Raw genomic sequence first — 25,862 nt, forward strand, 5'->3', positions numbered from 1 at the left:
CATCACAGTCCTTATAGTGGTTTCTTGTTCGTCTTCACATTCATAAATTTGATTTTTAAAGTATTATTTAGGCAAAAGCTAACTGAAGCGCGCTAAGTGCTACTTCCTTGAGTATTTTTTTTTAATCAACCTTTTATTTAAAGCAGTTTGCACCTTTAAAAGCTATTGGGGGAAACTGGAAATTATGTCTCTCCAGTAATTCTTATTGCTTCCCATAACCAACTATACAAAAATCTAAATTGCACCATCAGTGCCTTAGTTAAGACAATACATATACTGACTTGAGAGTATCTTATATTTGTGGGAAATACTTCTTATTCTGTTCAGGTTTTGTTCCATCCTTGTCCCTGGCAACACTAACTCCAAAATTTCCTAAATATATCTTTCTCATCACTCAAAGTCCTCTTTAGCTCTTCTCTAAGAGCCCTTAGGTATATGACAAGATTGCCCACCTTTCCAAACATTTTCATGTGTTTGTTTCAAAATAGTTATCTATTGAATCATTTTAGCTTTTTGTTATCTTTAGTAGATCATAAATCTCCCCCATTCTATAGTGTTTAATATAGTTCCAAGTTTGTGTATTTGGTGGAATATCAAAATTGCTCATTGAAAATTTTTGGCTAGTGAACATGGTGGTGCATATTTGTGTTTGCTTGTGTGTATGCTTACACACTCTTTGTAGTCCAGTACCATTTTTACTCAGTAGCAGAACAACTCTAACCCTGACCCATCCACAAGTTCCTGAGTGTTGGAGGATAAAAATTCAGATAGCTCAGAACTATAGACACCACTTTAATCTGAAGTCTTTCTCAAGCTTCTGGGTTTAGGTGATTCCTTATCCATAGGACTCCCACAGGGACTGGATTAATTTCTTAGACTCAGGGGAATTCCAACCGACTTTACTAGATAATCCCAGGAGGTATTCCAAAGTACTGGAGGGCTTTTTCTCCTTCAAAGTAAGCCAGTGTTGCAACTGCATCCTGTTCTTCAAAAGTCTTTTTAAATTATCTCAGATGCAGAATATTCTCTCTTGCCTCTCTGGTACATTCTTTATCCAGCATAAATTGGGATATCTTAACATCCCCAATATGACCTGTTCATTTTCCATCAGTCATATGAAGACGAATGATAAGAGTTATGATGAACAATGGCATGCAAGATTCAGAAGCAGCACATTACTCAAAGGAACTCACCAAACTGCAGGTACAAAAGAGAAGAGCCATCACAACTCCAGTTGGAGAAGAGAAAATCCAGATTCAGATCTAATCCTAGAAGTAGAACAGACCCTATCTACATCTCCAAACTCTCTACCTCTCCCTCAGTAGTCTAAGGCCACATTTACCTATTTCTTTTCCTGAAATGCCTGCAAGACTCTTCCTGCCTCAGAGCCTTTGCACTTGTCCCCTCTGCAGAACCCTTATCACCTACTCCTCCTCCTCATTCATATCTCAGTCCAAATATTACATCCTTAGAGAGACCTTCCCTGACCACCCCAACTAAAAGAATCTTCAGCCCAATTCCCAACTCAGTCTCTATCACATTACCCTGTTTTGTTTCTCCTACTGCATTTATCACTATCTAAAATTCCTATTTGTTCATCGTCTGTCTCTCTCTACTAGGATATAAGACTCATGAGGTCAGGAAACTTTATATTTTTCTCAGCTGAGTCCCCAGCGTCTGGCATCATACCTGGATCATAACAGACAAAATAATGTTAATGAATTGATTGATTCACTCGATTTATTTCAGCACAAACTAAATTTGTAGTAATCATTCATTTAGTCTTTACCAAAATTCTTCATATTAAAGAACCGTAGAACTACCTTTACTCCCCAAAAAATAATCTAATAAAAATTTTTTGTTTTACTAATTAGGAATTGTTCTTTTTTTTCTGGAAAATAAGCTTATGATAGATTAATATTCAAGGTTGTATATTTTTCTTTAAATGAAATAAATACTGACACATTTGTACATACACAGAATTTTTATTAAATATATTTTGTGAGAAAAAGAACACTCAAGTGCCATATTTCATGTAAATCAGATAACTTAGTAAATATAATGGGGAAAAAATCAAAAGGGGAAGCATGATTTAAATAATCTCACAAAAGAGCAAGAACATATCTTAATCTTCATATAAGAAAACAATCATCAAAATATAAAAGGAAAGAAAATCTCTTTTGTAGAAGAATATATTTCAAAATTCCACCTGTTGATGATTTCATTTAAAAAATTCTATTCTAAACACATGAGAAGTCTCACTCTTACCAATATGTATGTTTTAATAGATGGTAGAAAGGAGATTTAGACTACTCATTCACACTGAGATAAAGTGACAGCATTCTGGTTGCACAGCAGTATTGCTCACTGGCACTAACAGTGGAAGATGGAGGAAGTAGATTTCTGAATTCAATTGTTAGCAGAATTGGTCTACTGCTAAAAATTCAGACAAAAATAGGTCTGAAGATTAGCTATTCCCAAGTAACACAAGCATTAACCAAACATTGCCAATTTGTAGGAGGCTGTGGAAAAAGCATGAAAATACTCTATGTTGAATATTAGCTTTGTGTTACTTTCTACTAAAGGTATTCAGTGGGCATATTCTAAATTATTTAGGGCTTCAATATAGATCAAAATTAGCATGTGTAATATGAAGCTAACAGTATAGTGTCAACATGTCTTGAGATGCTCTAGCCAATGTTTGACTATAAATATTTGGAAGAAGTCAGGTGAAAAATAACTATATGCACGTCCAAAATGAATATTTCTAAAATAAATCTTGATGTACCAGATATCTACTAACTGAGAAGTGTTACACACATAATGGAGGCACAATAAATACTTAATGGTTGGCTGACTGACCAATTATACGTACCATTTAAGAAAACCTGAGTAAGTCAGGTGCAAACTATATATATATACAGAGATATTTCTTTAATAACATCCTACCAACGTATATATGCTGCATGTCATAGTTAAAGCTGTATTACCAAACTAGCATATTTAAAGTATCAATGCAGTTTAAATTAAGTTTTAAGTGAAAAGCTCCTGCTTTACAAAAGAATGACTTTGAGATTTATTCAAGAGTTAGTTGTCACCTATAAAAAAGTTTAATGTCAATGCACAATACTTGTCACTTAAAAATTTGACAATATAGAAATTTACCGAAAAATTAAAGTTTTAGACTACTTCACATAGTTGAAGGGAAAAAAAGGATTAAACTAGATAATGACTTTGAATACATTTATGATCAAAATTAACACACACAAAATAATCAAAACACATTTCACAGCAGAACCTGCAAAAATTTTTTTGTATCAACCTTTTGTGAACCATGAAAAAGAATGAATCAGTCTTGTTTTAATGAGCCTTTCAGGAAGCAAAAATAATTTAATCATGAAACATCAGCTTGATAATGAACATATTCTATTATCAGTATCGACTGGTAAATTAACTGTGTTTTCCAAAAAGGTCGAGAAATTCTAACTAGTAGGAACAGGATACTGAATTCATTAATGAATTATATACTATTTCGAGCATACAAATAATCTCTGGTTTTATACCCACTACATTTCAGAATTCTGTAAACTGTGAGGCATTCAATGTGTTTAATGTGGCAGAAAAATCATATTAAATGTTTCATTATTTTATTCTGTTCATTCCTTTTCCCATTAAGCATGCAAACACCGTCATAACCATCTTTGGTTTCACTTCTACGAGGTCATCAGGTAAGGCATATATCCGGGCACCGATTTTTCGAGCAACTGAAATGGCATATCTTGAAAAGAAAAGAAAAATAACTTAATATTTGTTATCCACTGTGTCTTCACTTAACAAATTTTAACAAAAGAATGAAATATTTTGATAAGATCAACTTTACAAGAAGGTTAAGTATGTGAGTCTTTAAATCATATTTCCCATAGAAACTGTACTTAAAAATGTGAATTTTAAGGACAGAGTAACCTTACCTGTAAGGATTTAAGAAAATTAAAGAGCCATTATGTTCTATTATAAACCATAAATGCTTACTTAGCATTGTTCAGCTTGTCCTCATCAGAAAGGTCTTCTCTCTTGATCATTTCTTGACGAACTGCATTTGGTGCAATGGCATCTATTAAATCTAGGACAGGTAAACTAGTGCTAATAGATTTGTCCTAGAAAATCAAGAATAGATAGACATTCATAAACATCTTACTTTTAATCTTCATAAATGTCAGACTCTTCTGGCCATAACCATATACCTGAAAGCAATTTATAAATTTTTTTTATACTTAACATTCAGCTTCTCCGCAACCAGCAAACATCACAAACCAGTTAAAATATGCTTTTCCTTCCATCTTTACAGAGCTTGCAGCGTAGAGAGTTGTCACCATATCCGACTAAGGTTTGTGGATGTGACAATTCCTAAAGTATGCTAACTACAGTATCCACTCTCTAAAAACTAAGCACTTCTGAAAGGGAATAGGAGGTGAATTTTAAATTAATAGTTTTGCAAGTTCTAGTAATATTGTATTTCTTACACCATAGATTCCTAAGCCTTTACTTAATATTTTTCAGAAAGAAAAATGAAAATAATAGTGGAAAGGAACTAACATTTACCAAGGAATTATTCCTGTTGCTTTACATGTTCAGCTTGTTTAACCCCATAACAGCCTGGTAATAAAGATATTATAATCTCTCTTGTAAAGATGAAGAACGTGAAGCTCACAGAGCTCAAGTGACTTGTTCACACATCCAGTAAGTACAGAACCAGTATGTGAACCCATGACTCTAATGCCCAAGGTTCTCTCCATTTTTTAAGTTACCTCCAAGGCAAACTAAAAAAGGACAAATTCTAGTGGATAGAGCATTGCAGTTGAAGTCAGAAATCCTGTTCTGAATTGATTTTACCACTTTATTTGTTCTGTGTCAGCTTGAATAGTGGCCACTGTTGCTGGCCTACTCAGAATCCACTCACGCCTTACTTCTTTCTCCATCCTAGCAGAACCCACATTTTTGCTCTCTAGCCATACTTCCCTCAGAAGAACATGTGCTTCAGAGAAAGCTGATGCCATCCACAGCTCCAAGGGTAATCTTGAATTAGTCTAGGCCATGAATTCTCAATGGCAGTGGGGTGATAAACTTATTCTTTTATGTATAAAGTATACAGTGCATGAACAGACACAGTAATATCTATGGCATTAAAATTTCATGGGGGAGGAGCGTGTAGAAAGAAAATGTCTAAAAATTATTTCCCGAGAGAAATAATGAAAAAGAGGTTGAAAAACACTAATTTAAGCCAAATAGAGTAATCACATCTGATTACCACTGTGATTTAATTTGGGCCTAACTTAATTTAATATGAGGCCCTCACTATTCAGGAAGAGCTATGGAAAGCTAGCAACCCCTCCTCCTGAATGTGAATGAGAAGATGAAACCTCTGTCACAACCAGCAGCTATCCTACGACCAAGAGGAGAACCAGCTTTAGGGTGAAGTCGGCACTTTCGATGGCAAAGCAGAGACAGACAAAAACCTGAGTCCTGAATGACATTCTTCAATTACTGGCTCAGCCAACCCTGAAGTCTACCCTACCTCTGGATTTCTGTTATTGCTGTGTATCTTTCCTTTTGGTTTAAACCACTTTAAATTGGGTTTCTGTTCCTTGAAGACAAAAGCACCCTTCCCTAATCACTACAGTGGGAATGTTACAGGATTCTTGAGAATATTAAGATAAAATAAGTGAAAGCCTCTAGTACAGCTCTTAGCCAAATGTGGTTCGTAATAAATGTTTGATAAAACAATTTGAAGCCATGTGAAGAAGAGTAACAGGCTGCCTTTCTGGGCCAGGATCTATGAACCACTACATTTATTAATTTTTGAAAATTTATATTCTTCATTTTCAGGAATGTTCATTTTATGAAACAAATTTTTTGAGGGGAGTAAGATTTGGCACTCTCACTGCTGCAGCCCAAGTTCGTCTCCCAGTCAGGGAACTACACTACCCGTCTGTCAGTTGTCATACTGTGGCGGCCGTAGCTGTGACGCTGAAAGCTATGCCATTGGGATTTCAAATACCAGCAGGGTCACCCATGGTGGACAGGTTTCAGCAGAGCTTGCAGACTAAGACAGACTAGGAAGAAGGACCTGGCCACCCACTTCTGAAAAAATTGCCCATGAAAACCCTATGAATAGCAGTGGTGCACTGTCTGGTACAATGCCAGAGGGTGAGAGGATGGCGCAAAAAGACCCTGGGGGTCTGCTCTGCCGTCCACAGGGTCGCTAGGAGTCATAATCAACTCCACGGCACTAATGGCAAAGAAGCAGAGGAGTGAAAGTAATTAGGGTCCTTAAGTCTATCCGATGCTGGTAATGTGGATCTGTTTTTTTGGTGTCTTCTCTATTTCTGGAAAATTCTCAAACCTGTTTTCTCAATGTGTAGTCTGCAGATCACCTACATGAATAATCACCTGAGGTGCTTGTTAGAAGCACAAATTTATCCATCCACTCAAATTAATGAGTCAGGTTATCTGCAGATGGGGATAGGAACCTACATTTTTAATACGCTTTCTAGATGACTCTAATGTACACCACTATACTTTCTGAAATTAAACTTAACATTTGTCATTCTACAACAAATCTAAAATTTCTGTGCTTACAGAAATTTCATATAATATTTCTATGACGATTCAAAACCTGACAAATGGCTTAATTGTGTTGTATTTTGATTACTTATTTACATATTTGTGAGGGTTTTTTTAAGTTTGGGGAAAATTGTTCATTTTTTCTCCAGCTTTACTGAAGTATAATTGACAAATAAAATAGTAAGATATTTAAAGTGTACACCTTGATGATTTGATATACCTATACATTGTGAAGGGATTCCTCTCATCTAGTTAATTAATCTAACTAATTAATCTAACACATCCATCACCTCACATACTTATATATATATATATTTTTTTTTTTTTTTCTCTTTGGTGAAAACATTTAAGTTCTACTCTCTTAGCAAACTTCAATTATACAATATAGTGTTAACTATAGTCACCATGTTATACATTAGATCCTCAGACCTTAGTCACAGCTGAAAGTTTATGCCCTTTTGTGGTATTTTAAATATTTCTTTACTTGGTTTTGGGAACAAGGATTTTTCCATCTATTTCTTTATCATTCACTTTGGGAAAAACTTTTACTGAGTTGAATGAGAAATTTAAGTTTCTAAAGATTATATCAGATCTCTTATCTTCCTATTTCCAAGAAAACTGGCCTATCATCCAACTCCTCTGATTTGTATACTATCAGTGAAAGACATTTTACTTTTGCAAAGGGAACAGGGGTTATAGTAAAACCCTTAGTTTAGTATATAAATACATTTTCATCATTTTTCCTTTCACTTTCCTTAAATTAATCGTAACGAAATTACTTAAGCAAAAATAATTTCTATGGGCCGGCTCCGTGGCTTAGCGGTTAAGTGCGTACGCTCTGATGCTGGCGGCCCAGGTTCAGATCCCGGGCGCGCCCCAAGGCACCACTTCTCCGTCCAATCTGAGGCCGAGTCCCACGTACAGCAACTAGAAGGATGTGAACCTATGACATACAACTATCTACTGGGGCTTTGGGGGGAAAAAAATGAATAAATAAAAATCTTTAAAAAAATAATTTCTAGAATCTTAAAGACAACTTAACCTAGAGTTTGACTTGATTTTCAAGATAATGAATCGTACCATCTCTTTCTCTTAACTTGATATACATTACTATTGTATTGTTCTTCCTGTCATTTTTTAAAATGAAAGTGGGGGGCTGGCCTGGCGGCATAGTAGTTAAGGTCAGCGCACTCCACTTCGGTGGCCTGGATTCGTGGGTTCGGATCCCGGGCACAGACCTACACCACTCATCAAGCCATGCTGTGGCAGCATCCCACATACAAAAGAGAGGAAGAGGGGCACAGACGTTAGCTCAGGGCCACTCTTCCCAAGCAAAAAGAGGAAGATTGGCAACAGCTGTTCGCTCAGGGCCAATATTCCTCACCAAAAAATAAATAAATAAATAAATAAACAGATAAATAAAAGTGGAAAAACAGTCATGTGTCCACCAGAGTTCCCTAAAAGCTCCACAGAAACCTCTCCACATATGATGCACTTTATGCACTGGCAGTACAAATAGTGTAGTAAATCCCACTTATTGAGCCCTTAATATGTGCCGGGTACTACTGAGCTCTCTACATTTGTTAACTCAGCTTGACAACAAACTCAGAAGAGAGGTATTATTAATATCTCCATTTTACATATGGGGAAACTGAGGCACAGAGAAATTAATAACTTGCCCAAGGTCATACAGATACTAAATGGTGAGCCAAGTAAATTCAGTTTTATTCATCAAGAGATGTAGCCCAGTTGTTCGTATAAACTGCTAAGGTTTCTGTAAAACCCATACCCTTCTCATGTGCTCCCTACTCCCCTTAGCTGATTTCTGTAGCACTGCTGATGCCCCATACTGTGATTCCTGCTTTCTTATTTGCCTCCTTCCCTGAACAGTAAGCTCTTTGAGGGCATTATGTAGCACAGTGACTAGCAAAGTACCTGACACAGGCTAAGCTTTGAATATTTATGGAATGAATGAGCAATATGTCACACAGCTAATAAGTGGCTGAGCTGAACTCAAACCCAGGGCCATAGGACTCCATAGCTGGCTTTCAAGCTGCAGTTAAACAGATCTGGATGTGAAATCCAGCTATTCTGCTTAATAGTTTTATGACAGTGGACAAGTTATTCTCTAATGCTCACCTTTTTGCTTATAGAGTTATTGAGAGAATTAAAAGAAACAATAATGTGTAAAGTGCTTAGCATAGTGACAAACAGGACTCAATAAACCATAATTACTATGATTATTGTTCTTGGCTGATATATCACCTCCTTATCTTCTAGATGAGGGAAAATTACTTTGCAACTAAAAAGGGTCTATTTGTCTTTTCTGAAATTTCTGGATATAGCACTGCCTTGATTATGATTAATAGGTTCTTACTAGTACCACTTACTATAGCTTTCAAATATAATGCCTTCTACAATTGGAAAAAACCCTCCCTCCTCAACTATTTTTTAACATGTACTGCCACATTTTTAAACTATACTTCTCTTTAAAGATTTTATTATCAAGTACTTCCTAAATGCCAACCACTTTTGCAGTGTTTCTGCTTCCTCAGTTCTCCAGTAAAAAACCATACTCTCAAGTCTGCTTTTCTCTGCGAGCTCTCTCTCTTAGAGGGTTTGTATACTCCCATTTTCCAACTATCTCTTCTGTTCAACTGATCACCAAGTGTGTATTCCTAGTTTTAATATCTCCTTTCAAACAACTCCCTATTTCCTGAAAATTACCTCAAATTCAACAAGTTTAAAACTGAATTCACCACCGTTTCCAGAAAGCAGCTACACCTCATGACATCACCATTTCTGTTAGTGTTATCATTTGTTTTCCAATTACCCAGGCCCAAAACATCAAGAGTTTTAACCCCTCTCTTTCTCTATCTCTCTCCTGTGCTTCCCTAAATCAAGAAGCTAAATCCTACCTGTTCTTTTGCAATAGCCAGTAACTATCCATTCTTTTTTTTTCTGATTTATTAATCATTTTGTTGAGGTCACACTGGTTTATAACACTGTGTACATTTCAGGTGTACATTATTATATTTCAGCTTCTGTATAGACTGCATCGTGTTCACCACCAATAGTCTAGTTTTCATCCGTTACCATACATATAAGGAGAACAGATTGGTGGTTACCAGAGGGGAAGGGGGTGGGGGGAGGGCGAAACGGATAAAAGGGCACATATGTGTAGTAACTTTCCATTCTTAACATTCCCAGTGCCCACCTCCAACTCCATTCAGATCTTTATCACTTCACACCTGAGTTCTACTCAGGTTCTTATGCAGTGTCCTTACATTTACACCATTCTTCCTCCAACCCAACCTGCTCACCATGTTCAGAAAGTATTCCTAAAATAGTCACTTTTCTTACATTACTCCCCTTATCAATATCCTTTATTAAGGGCTCCACAATCTTGACCCAGCCTATATTTTGCACTACATCCCTTAGGAACCATCCTCTCTAGCCAAACTTGCTCCTAACCTCAGACTTGCCTTTATTCAAGATGGACCCTTTCTAGCTTGTTATACCCGTCCTGTTCACCAGTTCAAATCTTCCTCCATCTATGATGCTCAAATCAAATCCAATTTTCTCGGTCCACTCTTCACTGACCATTCAGTTGGAAATGATCAATTAGACTTATTCATAATATTAGTTATATTACTTCTTTGGATTTTATCATTTACTCTGTAGTATTGTTACCTTCTCAGTTATACAAATTTTGTCTTTCAAATAAATAGTAAACACTCTGAGGGCAAAATTAATTTCTCATATTCTATATCTTTTTCTTTACCTAGAAATGATACTTAGTAGTAAGAGCTCAATAAAAACTTATTAATTTGTTTCTAAATATTTTTTCATTGTATTTGATTTCATTATTATATGCTTATTATTTTTCATAAATTAATATACAAATGCATATAATTTCAGTATAACAATTTTAAAGAGTAACTGTCAATTAGAGAATTTTATATGTCTGCTTTCCTGTTTTACTTTTTTTTTGGTGAGGACAATTGGCCCTGAGCTAACATCTTTTTGCCAATCTTCCTCTTTTTGCTTGAGGAAGAGTGGCCCTGAGCTAACATCTGTGCCCATCCTCCTCTATTTTTTTTTATTTTGTATGTGGGTCGCCACCACAGCACAGCTTGATGAATGGTACAGGTCCGTGCCTGGGATCCGAACCCACGAAGCCCAAGTGGAGCATGCTGCACTTAACCACTACACCACCAGGCTGGCCCCCCTGTTTTACATTTTTAAGTTGTATTTTATGTCTAAAATACAAAAAGACAAATCATGGACTAAAAGTTTTTTTTTAATGAGCAACAACAAAAACTCAATGTCATTAGTTCCTCCAAGATGAAAAAGTGAAAAACACTCTTGAACTAGGACTCAGGCAACATCTCTGCCAACATCCAACTGTCCTGTTAAAACTAATTTGGGGCTCAGTTTTTGGTAAAGATGAGAAGATTGAGTTTGTCAATTTCTGACATTTCTTCTGCTCTACAATGTTGTTAAACATATAGAGCAAAGGCAAAGAAGAGAATAAAGGTAGGTAGACAACTCTTAGGAGAGCTTAGGGTTTCATCTGTTTGCACTCTTATTTCACTAAAAAAAATACAAATTGTTGATTTTCACATATCATAATAAAATCACAAACACAAGGCTCACTGAATGAATGTGTACAAGCAGACATGCTTATTTGTAGCTAACATCAGCTCACATGCAAAAGCAAAACACAATGGAAATGCATGAAAATTAGTGGGTATGTATGTGCAGATTACATTTTGAGTGCTTTATGAATCATCCACAAATGCTCAGAAGTGAGTGTTATGTGCCATTATAAAGCCAGATGACAAGATATTGTTTTTCCTACCAGTTTTCTCAATTCCCACTTGAATCGGTTTTGCTGGCTCTGTTATGCCTTGGAAATGATGTCAATCAATTCTGAGACTGCTGCTAGGGAGCACAAAACATTATAGGTCCTATATAAACAATGGCTTTTTATATTTCTTTTTGACTTGACAATTGGGTTTTTTGGCTCTATTCTATTTCTTTTTTAAGATTAGATTACCAGAGTCTGATAAGATTAACCTCCATTTATACTCAGTAGGAAACCCATAAAAAATATAAGAATTCAAACTAAATATTTTTGGTTTACATATGCCAAATAATTAGTATGCCTAAGCTCAAAGCTCATAAATTGTGTGTTTCTGAGACATAACATTAATGTAATTCTGAACCTAAACCAATTAATTCCCAATAAAAATTCCTTCCTAAACTTAATTTCTTACCAAAAAAAATTTTTAAATAGCTTTTGATTACCTTGAAGCTGGAAATAGAAGTATTTTTGCGTGCGTTTTTAAGAGTCTGATTGACCCATCTAATAATAATTTCATCATTTACTTTTTCACCCTCTCCGAGATCCGATAACACATTCAGTGTGTACCTGTAACAGAAAAGATGTATATTTGAGACTAAAAGCAGTGAAATTTGTTCTCACATCATTTATATCAATATTTAAATAAATATTTGAGAAATATTTCAGTTCTAATAAATATTTCTAATTTTAGTCTGGTATTTCCACTTAGTTGCATTCCAAAGTTACAAAGCTCAGTAATCAGAAACAAAACTAAGATATGGTATTTAAAAAATTAAAACCACTTCTTACAAAGCAGTTTTTAAGAGGCATTAATAAGAGTGATTGTATTTCTAGAAACTGACCCACTTTTAAAATAAAGTGTAATCTACAAAAAATATATTATCAACAGTAAATCATTTAAAAATTAATATGTTTTGCACTATGTATTCTGTGTTTGTTATCCTTCAAAAATAGATAAAATTTTAATTCAAATGACTTGTTGAAGGAAATGTAAGAATTCAAACTAAATATTTTTGGTTTACGCATGTGAAATAATTAGTATGCCTAAGCTCATAAACTGCTTCTGAGATATAACATGAATATAATTCTGAACCCAAACCAATGTAATTCCCAATAAAAATTCCTTCCTAAACTTACTTTCTTATCAAAAAAAATTTTTAATAGCTTATAAACATATCAGCCTTTACCTTCTCATCAGCTGCCATATCAATGCCAGAGTAAGTGTTGCATTCCCTTCATTTAGGTCCTGCCCACCGATGCCAACCAAGGAGAATTTGGCCTTATTCTTCCCCAGTTCCACTGCATAGTTACAGTTTTCAATCTATAAATAATAAGTAAAAGTTTTGGTATAAAAACAAATTTTTTTAAAATATTTTTCTTGAATATGCCAGCTTAGTTCAGTCATCTGAAGAATGATTATGATGATACCTTAAATTTATATGACAGAATTTCATTTCATAATAACCCAGTGAAATTAAGGAAATAGTTATTCCCATTTTATAGCTGAAGATATCAAAGCACTGAGGGGTTAACCTAGATAGAGAAACAGCTGGCTAGAAAGTTTTAAGATCCTCTCCTGTCTTAAAAGTCTTCACTGTCCCAGATTACACAGCTTATCAGTGGCAAATCTGTGACTAAAAAGCTAGGTTTTGAGTTTTAAACATAGTCTTTTCTAAATTCAAAATTAAGGAATAGAGAAGAAATTGTTTCATTAAGAATCTAACTTCATCTCCCATATCCTTTATCCAGATCTTACTCATTCTCTAAAATTCAGCTTTTAGCCCACTTTCTTCAACAAAGGCTTAACCCGAAGTGTACCAGCTGACAATGATCTATCCCTTGTTGAACTCCCAATAATGCTTATCGGGTAATGCTTATGCACCATCTTCTACTTATACTTAGCATTCTATGTACTTTCTTTTGTCAACCATAGCATGAGCTCCTTTTAAAGCGCAAAAATCCTAATGTGTACAAATCTATATCATACTCTCCCACCCCCAGCCCAGGACCCATCACAGTGTCCTGCCTACAGTAAGAATCTGACGAATAAGCACCAAGTAAAGTATTTACCTACCTAACTACTTCTTTTCAGTGATGTAAGTCCACTTAAGTCCTTTCTCTAGTAAATTTTTTGTCTACTCTGGCCTCTATAGAGGTTTATTATCTCCAATCATCTAATACTATACTTCTTATCTCAGGATATAAATATATATCTAAATTCTTATATATTTGAGTCTTTTTTCTCTAGTGAAATTGGAAGCTCTCATAATCTTGTAATATCACCAGTAGTAAAAAGTGCTTACTAAACACTTTTTGGAATAAAGTAAACAGTTAGTTAAGAAAAATAGCATAACTAGTCTCTCTTGATTTTCTTTCCCAAGTTAGTTAAGGCCTCATTACAAAACAATTCAACCTTAGATACACAGATACAATTTTTTCTAAGAATACGAAAATATTTCCAGGAAAGGTAAGAAAGGGACCCCACAACAACAAAATTTTCACAAATAAATGGATATTGTTCTTTAAAGAAGAGAATCCAGGGGCCAGCCCCCTGGCTTAGCGGTTAAGTGCATGTCCTCTGCTTCTGGCAGCCTGGGGTTCGGATCCCGGGCGCGCATCAACGCACTGCTCCTCCGGCCACGCTGAGGCGGCATCCCACATACAGCAACTAGAAGGATGTGCAACTGTGACATACACCTATCTACTGGGGCTTTGGGGAGAAAAAGGAGGAGGATTGGCAATAGATGTTAGCTCAGGGCTGGCCTTCCTCAGCAAAAAGAAGAGGATTAGCATGGATGTTAGCTCACGGCTGATCTTCCTCACAAAAAAAAAAAAAAAGAAAAAGAAGAGAATCCAAATTCCCAAAGGTCAGTTCGTTACAAATAAAAATGCAAGAAGATCCTTTGAACCGTCTGTAACATCTGCCTGGTTCCCTTAATAAGTTAAATAAAATCTTTGATATGTATTCATTTTTAAAAATGCAAGGAGATAATATTCCAAAATTCTTTCCTTTTCCTAGTAGTCACATTATATTATAGATTTAGTCAGCCTAATAGAAATATATGTTATAGAAATGCACAGAATTGAAAAAAAAATGGAATAGATTCCTAATCTTTGGAAAATAGCATCAGAGCTCTGATTACGTAACAGTGTTAACAGGAGAGATAAAAACCAGCATATTTTCCACTGACACTCATTTCAATGGAAGAATTTTCTAGCAAACTACAATAATCACTTATGTGTAAAATTTGTTTCAATGAAGGGCCATCTGTTGTATTAGCTAGACCAAAACTCCTGGGGAATGATGGTGAGAAAGGAGCTCAGGGTTACTAGTGTAGAGGGCTAAGATGTTGATACAACTGGCAACGAAAGGGAAACTGGAAATGGATGCTAGCATAAGGGAAAAGATGTGTTCTATTTTTTGACAACATTTGATTCCAAATTTGGCAAAACACTTCTAAGATCTGGAGAGGTACCAAACTAGAGAAAGAATGAGAAATTAGGTTCCTAGAGGTAAGCCATGTTTATAGCAGTACTTAACACTCTAAAAATGGATCTGCTCCCTGAGGATGTAAATATAGAAAGTTAAGAGCATTGAGCCAAGAACTGAGCCTGGGAAATTCCTAGAGCTGTCAGGCTAGAAGATGTGAACCTGCGAAAGCTAAGAATGAACATAAAGAAAGCAAGAAAAAACTGGAGAGCACAGTCTCATAGAGCTAATGGAAAAAATGATTACCAAGCACTTCAAATGCTTTGTACAAAAGTCAAGCTTGGATCATTTGGAAAACGAGAAAAATTACATAATAGGATACAGAGTTCCAGGTGAAAAGAAATACTGAAGAATAATGAAGAAAAGATTCTTAAGTGGTGCAGCTTTATGAACTTGACAAATAAAGCAAAGTGATGTCTGCTGATGAACGCCCAAAGTCCATAAGTCCCTGTCATACTGCGCCATGAAAGTACTGCTTCTTCATTTTTAAACATCCTGAATTTATTTCAGGCCTGAAATGTTGCACTCTATAAACAGCTAGTATTTGTTGAAAGGAAGTACTCTACATATGATTCATTCAATTAAAAATTCCAGGTATAATGAGTGGTTCAATTTCTGTTTTCCTGTTACATTTTGCATCTGAAATTTTGATTTAAAAAACTTACATGAAATTAGTTAGCAGAATTTTCGGAATTCTACTCCCGTGAGAAGAATTATAGGCAAATCAAATAAAATATAAAATGTAGCTAGTCCAATCACTAGAAATACTGAAAAAATATGAATACAAATCTCTTGTAATTACACTACCCATTTAACTACTTTTAATATTACGATGTATTTCCTTTTTGTCTTTTAAAAAACAGTTTGTTTAAATTATAAAGTCTATAGATACATATTCATTCCGGAGATCTGGAGAAGGAACAGAAAGAAGTCCTTTTTGAATGCATGTCTCCATGTATATATATTTTAAACAAATCAGATTCATATGTCTATATGCAATTTTGTATCCTGCTCATTTCCATGTCACTATTACTAAAACGGTAAAAATGCTTTTTTTTAACGGTACATTTTACTTCATCTTATGGGTGTATCATAATATATTAATCCTTCATTGAACAGCTAAGTCATTTTCTCTTTTTTTGCTCTACAAACATTGCTATGATGAGCGTTTTGGTATACAACTTCATGTCTGACTTTCTGATTATTTCACCAGGATAGATAATAAGAAGTGAAATTATTAAGTCAAAAGACTTTTTGAAGATTATTGATATGTATTACCAAACTGATTCTATAAAGTTTATACAAGTGAACACTTCCTCTAACACTGGATGCAGTGCAATTCACTTGTTTCTTATTTTAAATTGCATTTCTTTATTGCGGGTGAAAATTTTTTCATATGTGTATTATCTATCATTATTTCTTTTTCTGTGAATAGTTCACTCACATTGTTCACTTTCTTACTTGGCTATTACAATTTTAGTAACAGCAATCGAGTTTTAGTAATTGATTTGTTTGAACGATCTGTGTGTTAAGGATATTAACCATTTGTCATATTTGTTGCAAATATGTTTCCAAATTTATTATTTTTATTGTTTGCTTTTTAATTTTGTTTATGGTGTTTATTTTTGCATACAGAAGTTTTAAATTTATATGCAATCTACTATATCAATTTTTTCCTTTGTAATTTGTTTATCACTCCAAGAGTAGATAATCATTCACGTCTGTTTTCTTAAAGTTTTATTTATTACATTTAATCCTTTAAGTCTTTACCTTTAATCCATTTGGAATTTATTTTGGTGAATGATATATGGTGAAGATCACTTTTTTCCCTAAGGAAACAGTTAATCAGTTGTTCTGACATCATTTTTTGGATGATCCTTCCTTTCCCTGTCGAATTTAGCAAGCACCTTGTCATATATTAAGTTCTTATATTTTAGAATAGGTTTCTAGGCTACTCTATTCCATTCCATTCTTAGAGATGTATTAAACTATTTCAATTACTTAACTTTATAATAAATTTTTATATGTTTTCTAACAGTTCCTTCCTCAATATTCTTGGAAAATGTTCTTGATGATTTAGGCCTGTTTCTTCTCCCAATGGAACTTTAGAATCACTTTATAAATCCCATTCCCCAACACACACATATATACGCCCACATATACACAAATACAAAAGGAGAGTTATTGGAACTCTAACTGGAATTATTTTCCACCTATAAGTTAATTTGCAAAAATTTAATATCTTTATAATATTTAGTCTTTCTATCCAGGAATATGGTTATATTTCCATTTATTCCACTAGAGATAGCTTTTAAATCATGAGAATGCATTTCAATTTCAAAATACCATATTGATAAGTTACAGCAATTTGAGTCCATTAATTTGTATTATATATTTAAACTATTCACAACATTTTAAATGAAAGGACAAAGTTAAATGAAAGTATAAAAATTTAGAAGTCCAACATACTTTCACTTGAGAAAGGAAATAATCCTGATGCAGAAGGTAGAAAAGAAAAGCAAAAAATAAAACCCAAGCTGAATAGTAAAGCAGCAGTTCAACAGAACAAACATGAACATCAAGGACACCATACCTCCCCTATTTGAGGAGAGAGGAGACTGGGAGACAAGTACTTCTCTTTACCATTCATCTGCCAGATATTCTCCCACCAACTGTAATCAAGCCACTGCCCTGCTCAAAAACATTTAATGGCTTCCCATTGCTTACAGGTTAAAACCCAAACACTCTTTAATCTGACATTCAAAGCTCTCAACATCTAGCTCCAATCCAAATTTTTAGTGTTCATATTCACTTCTCACCTATCCTCTGCTATAGCCAAACTATTCTCCCCAATTCCCAGAAACACATTTTATACTTTCCCATCACTATGCCTTTTCCTAACCCTCAGCCCCCTGTCCAGTCCCCTTCTGATAAAATTCTATCCATTTTTTAAAACTCTAACTCAAATACCACCTCCTGCATGAAGCTTCTCATGATAAGTGCAGCCTGTGGCCTTTTCTTTCTTAGAACTCATAATATTCACTTTTGCATACACTGCGTTGTATTGTAGTTGTTTGCACACATATCTTATCTCTCTAATTTCCTTAGGGCTCCCTGAGAACCAACTCCATGCCTTGTACTATTTTATATCCTGCATTGCACTGTACAGGTAGTAGGTAATATCTGTTGAAAAATATTAACGAATAACCAGTGAAGATTTGGCAAGTTCTGGTGATTATAAAATAGGAACGTATTTATGATGCATCTCAAAGAACATTAAGTACTACAAGTTGATAAAGACAAAAACAGTTATATAAAGGGTCTGACTGGGGAGACTGCCTTCATCTTTCCAAACATTTATTAAAGCACGCTTGTAAAAAGGCTACTAAGCTTAACACATTTTGTTTTGAAATCAGAACTGTGGGGACAGACCGTACTTTACTAAGCTTTAAGAAACTCTAAATCCTCTGTTTTATATCAGAATAATAATAACACATCCATGGTGATTATTTCATTCACCTTCTTCATGTTCCCTCCAAGAGCAGGATAAGGAGGTTTGTTGACTTGGCTCCAGTTGACTGGCACGCGGATCATTTCATAGAGCTGAAAGATCACTAAAGCATCTGCAAGGTCACTAAAACAGGGAGAAAAGAAGATGAAGGAGGAGGAACGCTATCATTTGACCCAGAACTTATAATCTGGGAATCTGTCCAAAATTTTTTCATAAATGTTTACAAAGATATATGTACAAGGACATTCACTGCCACAGTATTTATAAATCTGGAAACAACTTAAATGCCTGGCAGCAGGAGGCTGTTGAATAAACTATCCATACCACGGACTCCCGGGCCACCATAAGACATAATATGGTGGATCTCTATGTACTGACATAAAAAGCTTTACCAGACATATTACGTTTAAATAAGCCAGTGGTAGAATATTGCATACATTATGTATTAAATTTATTTTCAAAATTAAGAGTATTTAATTACCTATATGTGCTATGGACTGTTAATAGCGATTACCTCTGGGCAGGAAAAAAAGGAATATGGTAGGGATAAGGGAGAAATTATCGTGCTTAATTTTATTCTACATACTTACATACTTCCTGAAACGTATACAGTGAGAATGAGTTCATGTAGTACTTAGGTATTATGATTTTTAAAACTTTAAAAAAATAATTATATAAAAATCACAATAGCTATTCAGTAGGCAGCTGTTCATGTTAAATAATGAGGGTTAAGAGGCAGGGATTTATGAGCAAGCAGGATTATTGAAGTAAGAATACTCCTACTTTGGAAGGCAGCTATGCTCAGCACTATACCACCAATGCAGAACAGTACTACTTTGGATTCAGGAAAACACGCTCTTCTGAGACACTGGAAGTATGTCTATTGAGTCTGTTTTCAATTCTGTACGTGAAGGACATAAAGCAATAGCAATTGATTTTAAAATTGTTAGCTCTGTGATGTATTATGTGGCTTTTCTCCCTCGACAGCTTGTTCACTGAGTTATGCTTTGCTAAGGTTCATATTAAAGTTACTGTGCATCTCTGAGCACACATCATGTATGGCAGTGAAGGGGGCTGGGCCCTGTGCTGAGTGATGGAGGGAGAAAGTCTATTATGAAGGTAATTAAGAGCTGACTAGGTTATCTATAAGCACATGGAGAATTTTGTATAAAAAAAAAATCACTAAAGTATTTGTATAGGTTCTGGAATCTCATCTATTTCATGAATTTTTCTTTTTTACTTTAAATTAATTCACTCTTATTTCTACGTAGTATGGTACTATTATTCATGTTTTGCAAATAGGGAAAATGAAGCCCAGAGAGTTGAAATGATTTCTGGAGAATTCAAGATGTGATCCAGAACCAACCTGTCATAGAAAAATTCTAGGACTAATAGTTCTGAAAATATATTTAATAACTAGTTTAGAGGACAGAATTTTCCATTAAAACCAATCTGAAGTATTCCAATGCTTTGGTTTGGTTTGGTATATACTATAGGTGAGAAGCAATCACTTAGGGGTGGGTTTGGGAAAATGATCCAGACGCAAATTCACGGACATGTGGTTCTGGCGCCAACTAGACCTCTGGCGATTGTTTTTTCTGTATCTGTTGGTTCTCTTTAAGGTTATGTTACTTTTGACAATTTTCTGAATTCCCTTTCCCAAGAAAAAATTACAAATGCTAGAAGCCCTGTGCTAGCATTTCAAGATCTGTATAACTACAAATCATCTTTAACCAAAAAATTTGCTCAATTCTCTTCTCCACTGTCAACCATAGAGAACTCTAGTGTTCTTGACATTTATGAAGAAGGTACCACGAGTCTGAACAAATCTTAATCCTCTAGTTTTAAATTTACTTTCTAATTAAAAAAGAAATACATGGGGGCCGGCCCGGTGGCGCAAGCGGTTAAGTGCGCGCGCTCCGCTGCGGCGGCCCGGGGTTCGCTGGTTCGGATCCCGGGCGCTCACCGACGCACTGCTTGGTAAGCCATGCTGTGGCGGCGTCCCATATAAAGTGGAGGAAGATAGGCACAGATGTTAGCCCAGGGCCGTCTTCCTCAGCAAAAAAAGAGGAGGATTGGCGGATGTTAGCTCAGGGCTGATCTCCTCACAAAAAAAAAAAAAAAAAAAAAAAAAAAGAAATACATGCTCATTGTAAAAAAAAAAACTATATTTAAGATTAAATATTTATATTTAAGATTAAAAATAAAAGTGTCCTCACTACCCTCCACTCCTACTATCCAGGCTGCGTGCAGTTTTAGTATTCGTCCCTCCAGATTTTTTTTAAAAATTCATACACAAATATGTACACTCTCAATTTTAAAGTAAAAATGAGATCATACTATATCTATTATTCTTTTCTCTCAATTTATATTATAGACATTCTTTCAAATTAGTCCCTAAAGATCTAACCCCTCCTCACCTCCAGTATTTGACTCTTTTACTGCCCTGCTACTATAATGGGAGTTCCAGTCTAAATGACGTATATCTCTTGTCATCTTGATGGAATTTACCCTCTTAAAGAGTTTATCAAGCATGAGTCTATCACATCAAAGCTGGACACCATAATAAGGCAATACTGGTTTTAGATTTTTAAGAATATTTTGAATATACACCAAGAAGCAGAAATTACTGCATCATAAATCCTCACTTAGCAAGTGACCTTGGTCTTTTGTGGCATTACTCTTCCGTTCATATTTAAATAATAATTTAGTTAATGTTCATTAAGGAGTTTCTTTAATGTGTAAAGGTTCTTTGATGTGTAAATTATTAATAGATTTAGTTAATTAGACCTTTTTCCTAAAAAATACACAATCAGTTGAAGTTGAGCTCTTTTGCATTTTTTTAAGGCAGGCTGGTAGATCCTGAAATAAAGAGAGAAGGTAGGTTTCCTCTCATCCACACCTAGAAAGACACATTGTTAGCACTACCAGAGAGCACAGGAAAAGATTCAGTAAAAGATTAGACCTACCAATGTTAATAATGTGTTGTCATTTTTAAACAAGAACGAATAAAATAAATTACAATTACTCAGGGAAAGCAAGTTATTTCTACAAATTAGAAAAAATATACACAAAAAATTATGGGATAATTGAGGTTTTTGGCAAAAATATATACAAGAATGTGAATTATAATGAAAAATATTAATATAATAACAATTTATAAAATATTGTTCTGTTAAAGTTGAAATAATTTATTTTCCTGATCAATAATTATAAGAGTAAGATGGATTATCTGTACCAAATTGTTTATATTATCAAAAATTATAACTAATTTTATCATATTCTTATCCTTTTACACAATACTTATCTTTTAAAATCCATTATTGCCAATCCCCAGCATTCTGAAACTTGAAATATCAGCTAAAATTTTGTGATTTTTAGAAAATGTTCTCATGTAAACCTACCTACAGTTTGAAACTTGACAAGTTGAACTCTGCCTGTAAAACTGAAACACAATAAAATATTTACCTGTATAAATGATTAATGTATGGGTTGACCCCCAAGGAATTCATCCAGTTCCGAAATGTCCTCTCTTCCTTGCTCTCTCCTAGAGTAGACACAAGTTCACACTGATGATTCAGGACACAAGGAATCAAGAATTGTATTATAAGCCATTCTGGCAGGTACAAACCAGCCATACATACTTTGGCATGGTCCTGTGATACTAGAATCTTTTTAAGGGGAAAAAAAATCTAATTGCCAAAGTCCCTTTTTTCCCTCTGTCTAGAAAGCCTCCATTTGCTCTAAATTTCTCCATCTAGAGTCCCTTACTTGATGTCTGTGAACTACTGAGCCATAGGTTTCTCTATGCAGAAAAGTAACAGGAAAATATGGTCATATCTGTAGTTGTGATTCCATGCAAAAGGGATTGGCTAAAAATTACTAAAACAAGATCTTTAGTAGTCAGGGTAACATTAGCACATTAAACAGAAATAGAAAAGTACCTTTCCCAATACAGTGTTTCTAAAGTTATACAGATTATAGTTTTACACAGGAAAGTTTCTGGGCACAGAAACCTACATTTTAATGACATCAAACAGCAATGAAGTGGGGGGATTACAGGTAACAGGATATAACTATTTTATAGACTTCCTGCATTATTTTAGATTGTCATTACTAAAAATACATAAGGGACACAGCCCTCACACAGGGTGCTAAGAGAAAGACACATTTCATCATAGTAAGTCCCTAGACCTCAAAAATCACCTCAAGAAGAAACTCCTGCAGGCACTATTATTTAACCTGTGACGACCTAACCTTCCTGAGCATTCCCTTCATAGCAGTGCTTACCCAATCTATAAGAAAAACGTGTGCTACGGTCGCCACAAAGTGGGCAGAGAGAGATATGGGCTCTCCTTGCCATGTCTGCCTTCTAGTCACCTCCTGGATTGCAAATAGTCCTAAGTGACTATCTATAATATTATTGTTCGTTTGTCAGCAAAGTTAGGGGACAAGAGAATGGCCTAGCCTACATCTCACCACCAGACTCCTGAAAAACTGAAACATTTACACCTCTCATCACTTCTAAGTTCAAGTCACTCTCTAGACTTTGGCTCATGTGGGATTCCCAGGACAATTCAGCATATAAATCTAGAACCATCTGAGCTCCAGGGGTCCATTCCTACAGAGCCATCCCTGTGGTCATCTTCAGACCAAGTGCCACAGACAGCATAAACCTGCACACTCAGAATAGAAACCAAAACCATGCAAAATCTAAAGCATTCTGTTTTTTGTGCCAAGTTCAGGAAACAATCTGCCGACTGAATTTTCATGCGGTTTCAATGCCATTACCTAACAGCTTTCCCAGAATCTACTTTAATTCTTGCTCTATTAAATTATACAGCCATATATTTCTTGCTTAAATTTTGTTCCCTCTGGTCTGCATAAAAGCTAACTGATCAGTCTGTTGTATCCACCACTACTACTTTATAATATGTATAAAACCTATATGAGAACCGTTTTCAAAAGAACCAAGTTAAACTAAATATTCTTAGAAGCAATGCTTGCCTTGTTTGTAGGAGTCATTAAATAGCTGCAAATTAAATTTCTGAACCTTCTCCAAAATGACATAAATATAAACAGACAACGATCAACAGCTTGATGCGTGTGATTTGGATTTAACTTTTAGTGGTTTCTCTAATTACAATCTGTTATTTTGCTGAATATATAAACTTTTTTCCGGTAATTAAAGAATTTTTACATATTTCCATCTAGGAGAATCCAAATTATGTTTTTAAATTACAAACACTGACAGTATAACAACAGTTTAATTTTTAATTAAAATAATATCCAAATTCTGCTGAACCTGATGATATAGTGAATATTTAAAGACACTAAATTTGTATTTTGATTGAGTTCTGAAATTATCATAAGCTTTAGAGGTTCTTATTTCTTCCTATTTTTCTCAACTAATTATATCATTATTATTTTAATTTTTGATACCTGGAAAGTAAAATAGATTTTATAAGTGAGCGTTTATTTATCTAATACCATCCCAAGTTATCTTGGTAAACAAATGCTCAAAGCCAGAAGCACTACACATTGGTGCAAGAGCCATGGTAAAGCATTACAAAAACACATGTATTCCAGATTGGAAATGTCATCTGGATTACAGACAACTAAAGCAATCTTAGAAGTAAAATGTTAATTGCTGATACAAAAGACAGAAACAACTATGAGACATTCTTTTCGTTTTTCAGGGCCAAACCAACATCTGCAATTGATAAACATTTCAGAAAAAATAACAAATATATTAAAAGTAGGCTACTAAGAAGAAGAAAAGAAACTAACGTATATTTAACATTCACTAATGTACTGATGTATTAAGTGTTTGTCTCTTCCTGACCTGACCATTATTGAGCACATACTGTATGCTAAACTCTTTCATTCATAGAGTCATTTTAACTTGCTCTGTAATTCTTCCAAATAAGTATTATTAGTCCTATTTTATATATGAGAAAACTAAGGCTCACAGAAGTCACTCACATATTAAATGGCGGAACCACGATTTGAACCAAGTCTAACTCTGTGGCCTATGTATTTTCTATCACCACAAATGAATTTTGAGATGGTCTCTCTATACAGAGCCCACATATTTGGCTCAATTTAATGTGAAGGTTTAATATTTAATTGGGCTTTTAATTTTCCTTAATTCCATACAGATAAAATTCTTTGCCAATGAGGACATACTAAGATATAAATATGGGATGTGATAAGGTCAAGCTTCAAATTTCATAAGGATCTATAAAAACAAATTTACAGAGGAAAAAATTCCAATGACAAAGTCAAATACATTTTTGGCAGATGTGTCAGGACATACATATGTTCTAAATAAAGATGATTGATAAATATTTCTCACAGTAACTTCTTATATAAATATAGTAAATACTAATGGAAATATTTAGCAATCCTATTCACACTGAAAAATTCCAAAAGCATGCTGAACACTAGCAAAAGAATTCAAACGTGACAAATAGGAGAGCGAGCAAGTTGGAAAAGATATACAGCAAGAATTTGGTGACTATAAAAAGCAGATCATTTTTAATATGCCACTCTAAACAACGCATTCTACTGTAAGACACAGAGAGATTTTGAAATTTTCCAGACTGGTAAAAACTTAGCAGTCTTCCTTTTCATTTAATTTTTTAAAAGTTCTAATCCCTCACCCTAAATTTCTCTGCTGAAAAATCTACATTTTTTTCTGTCTTCTCTCTCAGTTACATATGTATATGGAGAATACAGTCTTTATTTTATTTTACTGGACCTCAGGAAGAGTGAATTGAATTAATCATATTCCTCAAAGAACAAATTTGTTAAATCTGAAACTTCATTAATCAAAAAACTGTAATTATAAAGCGACAAGGACACTGCGACTCTTGTGGCAAAGAGAAAAAGATCGTGAAACTGATTTCTCATTTCGTCTCACTGGGGAACAAAGGAGTAAGGTGGGTGATGTGAGAGAATGAACACTGCAACATCAAATTCTCCCCACCAGGAAGAATCTCTACTTGAGGACTACTTTCTCCAAACCAGGGCAACTAGCGAGAATATTTGAGAGAGGGAGAATGCGAGAAGAAAAGAAGAGAGGCTGGGAAACAGTGATAAGGAAAAAGAACTAAATATTGGGAATATTTTTGTCATTATGACGCTTCATATATTCTAAGCTTCAATAATATTCAATGTAACCTAGCTAAATAATACAAAATAATCTATGTCATACAACCTAAATAGATCCTTTCAAAGATTACTTGTGATAAAAATAAGTTTGTTTATTCATAGGAGAGGGATAAAGGCAGTACATCAAATCATGAAATCCAGTTGTCAAAACTGATTTCTAATGTGTTTACAACTACAATATCCCATCATTATGG

The 25,862-nt window shown here is 34.6% G+C and overlaps 1 protein-coding gene across 2 annotated transcripts in view; it reads right to left on the bottom strand.

Moving 5' to 3' along the window:
* Positions 1–1,971: 1,971 nt before the first annotated feature.
* Positions 1,972–25,862, bottom strand: part of PLS1 (plastin 1) — a 113,273-nt gene continuing 89,382 nt past the window's right edge. For both annotated transcript variants that reach the window (XM_058551699.1, XM_058551689.1), the window contains 6 exons: positions 21,961–22,039; positions 18,501–18,615; positions 12,679–12,812; positions 11,935–12,058; positions 4,030–4,154; positions 1,972–3,778 (listed from right to left, as the gene is read on the bottom strand). In XM_058551699.1, the coding sequence (XP_058407682.1) occupies positions 3,643–3,778; positions 4,030–4,154; positions 11,935–12,058; positions 12,679–12,812; positions 18,501–18,615; positions 21,961–22,039 (713 nt within the window). In that variant the 3' untranslated portion in view covers positions 1,972–3,642. The remainder of the gene's footprint in view (positions 3,779–4,029; positions 4,155–11,934; positions 12,059–12,678; positions 12,813–18,500; positions 18,616–21,960; positions 22,040–25,862) is intronic.

The sequence above is a fragment of the Diceros bicornis genome, chromosome 2, assembly GCF_020826845.1.
Source record: "Diceros bicornis minor isolate mBicDic1 chromosome 2, mDicBic1.mat.cur, whole genome shotgun sequence".
NCBI lineage: Eukaryota > Metazoa > Chordata > Mammalia > Perissodactyla > Rhinocerotidae > Diceros > Diceros bicornis.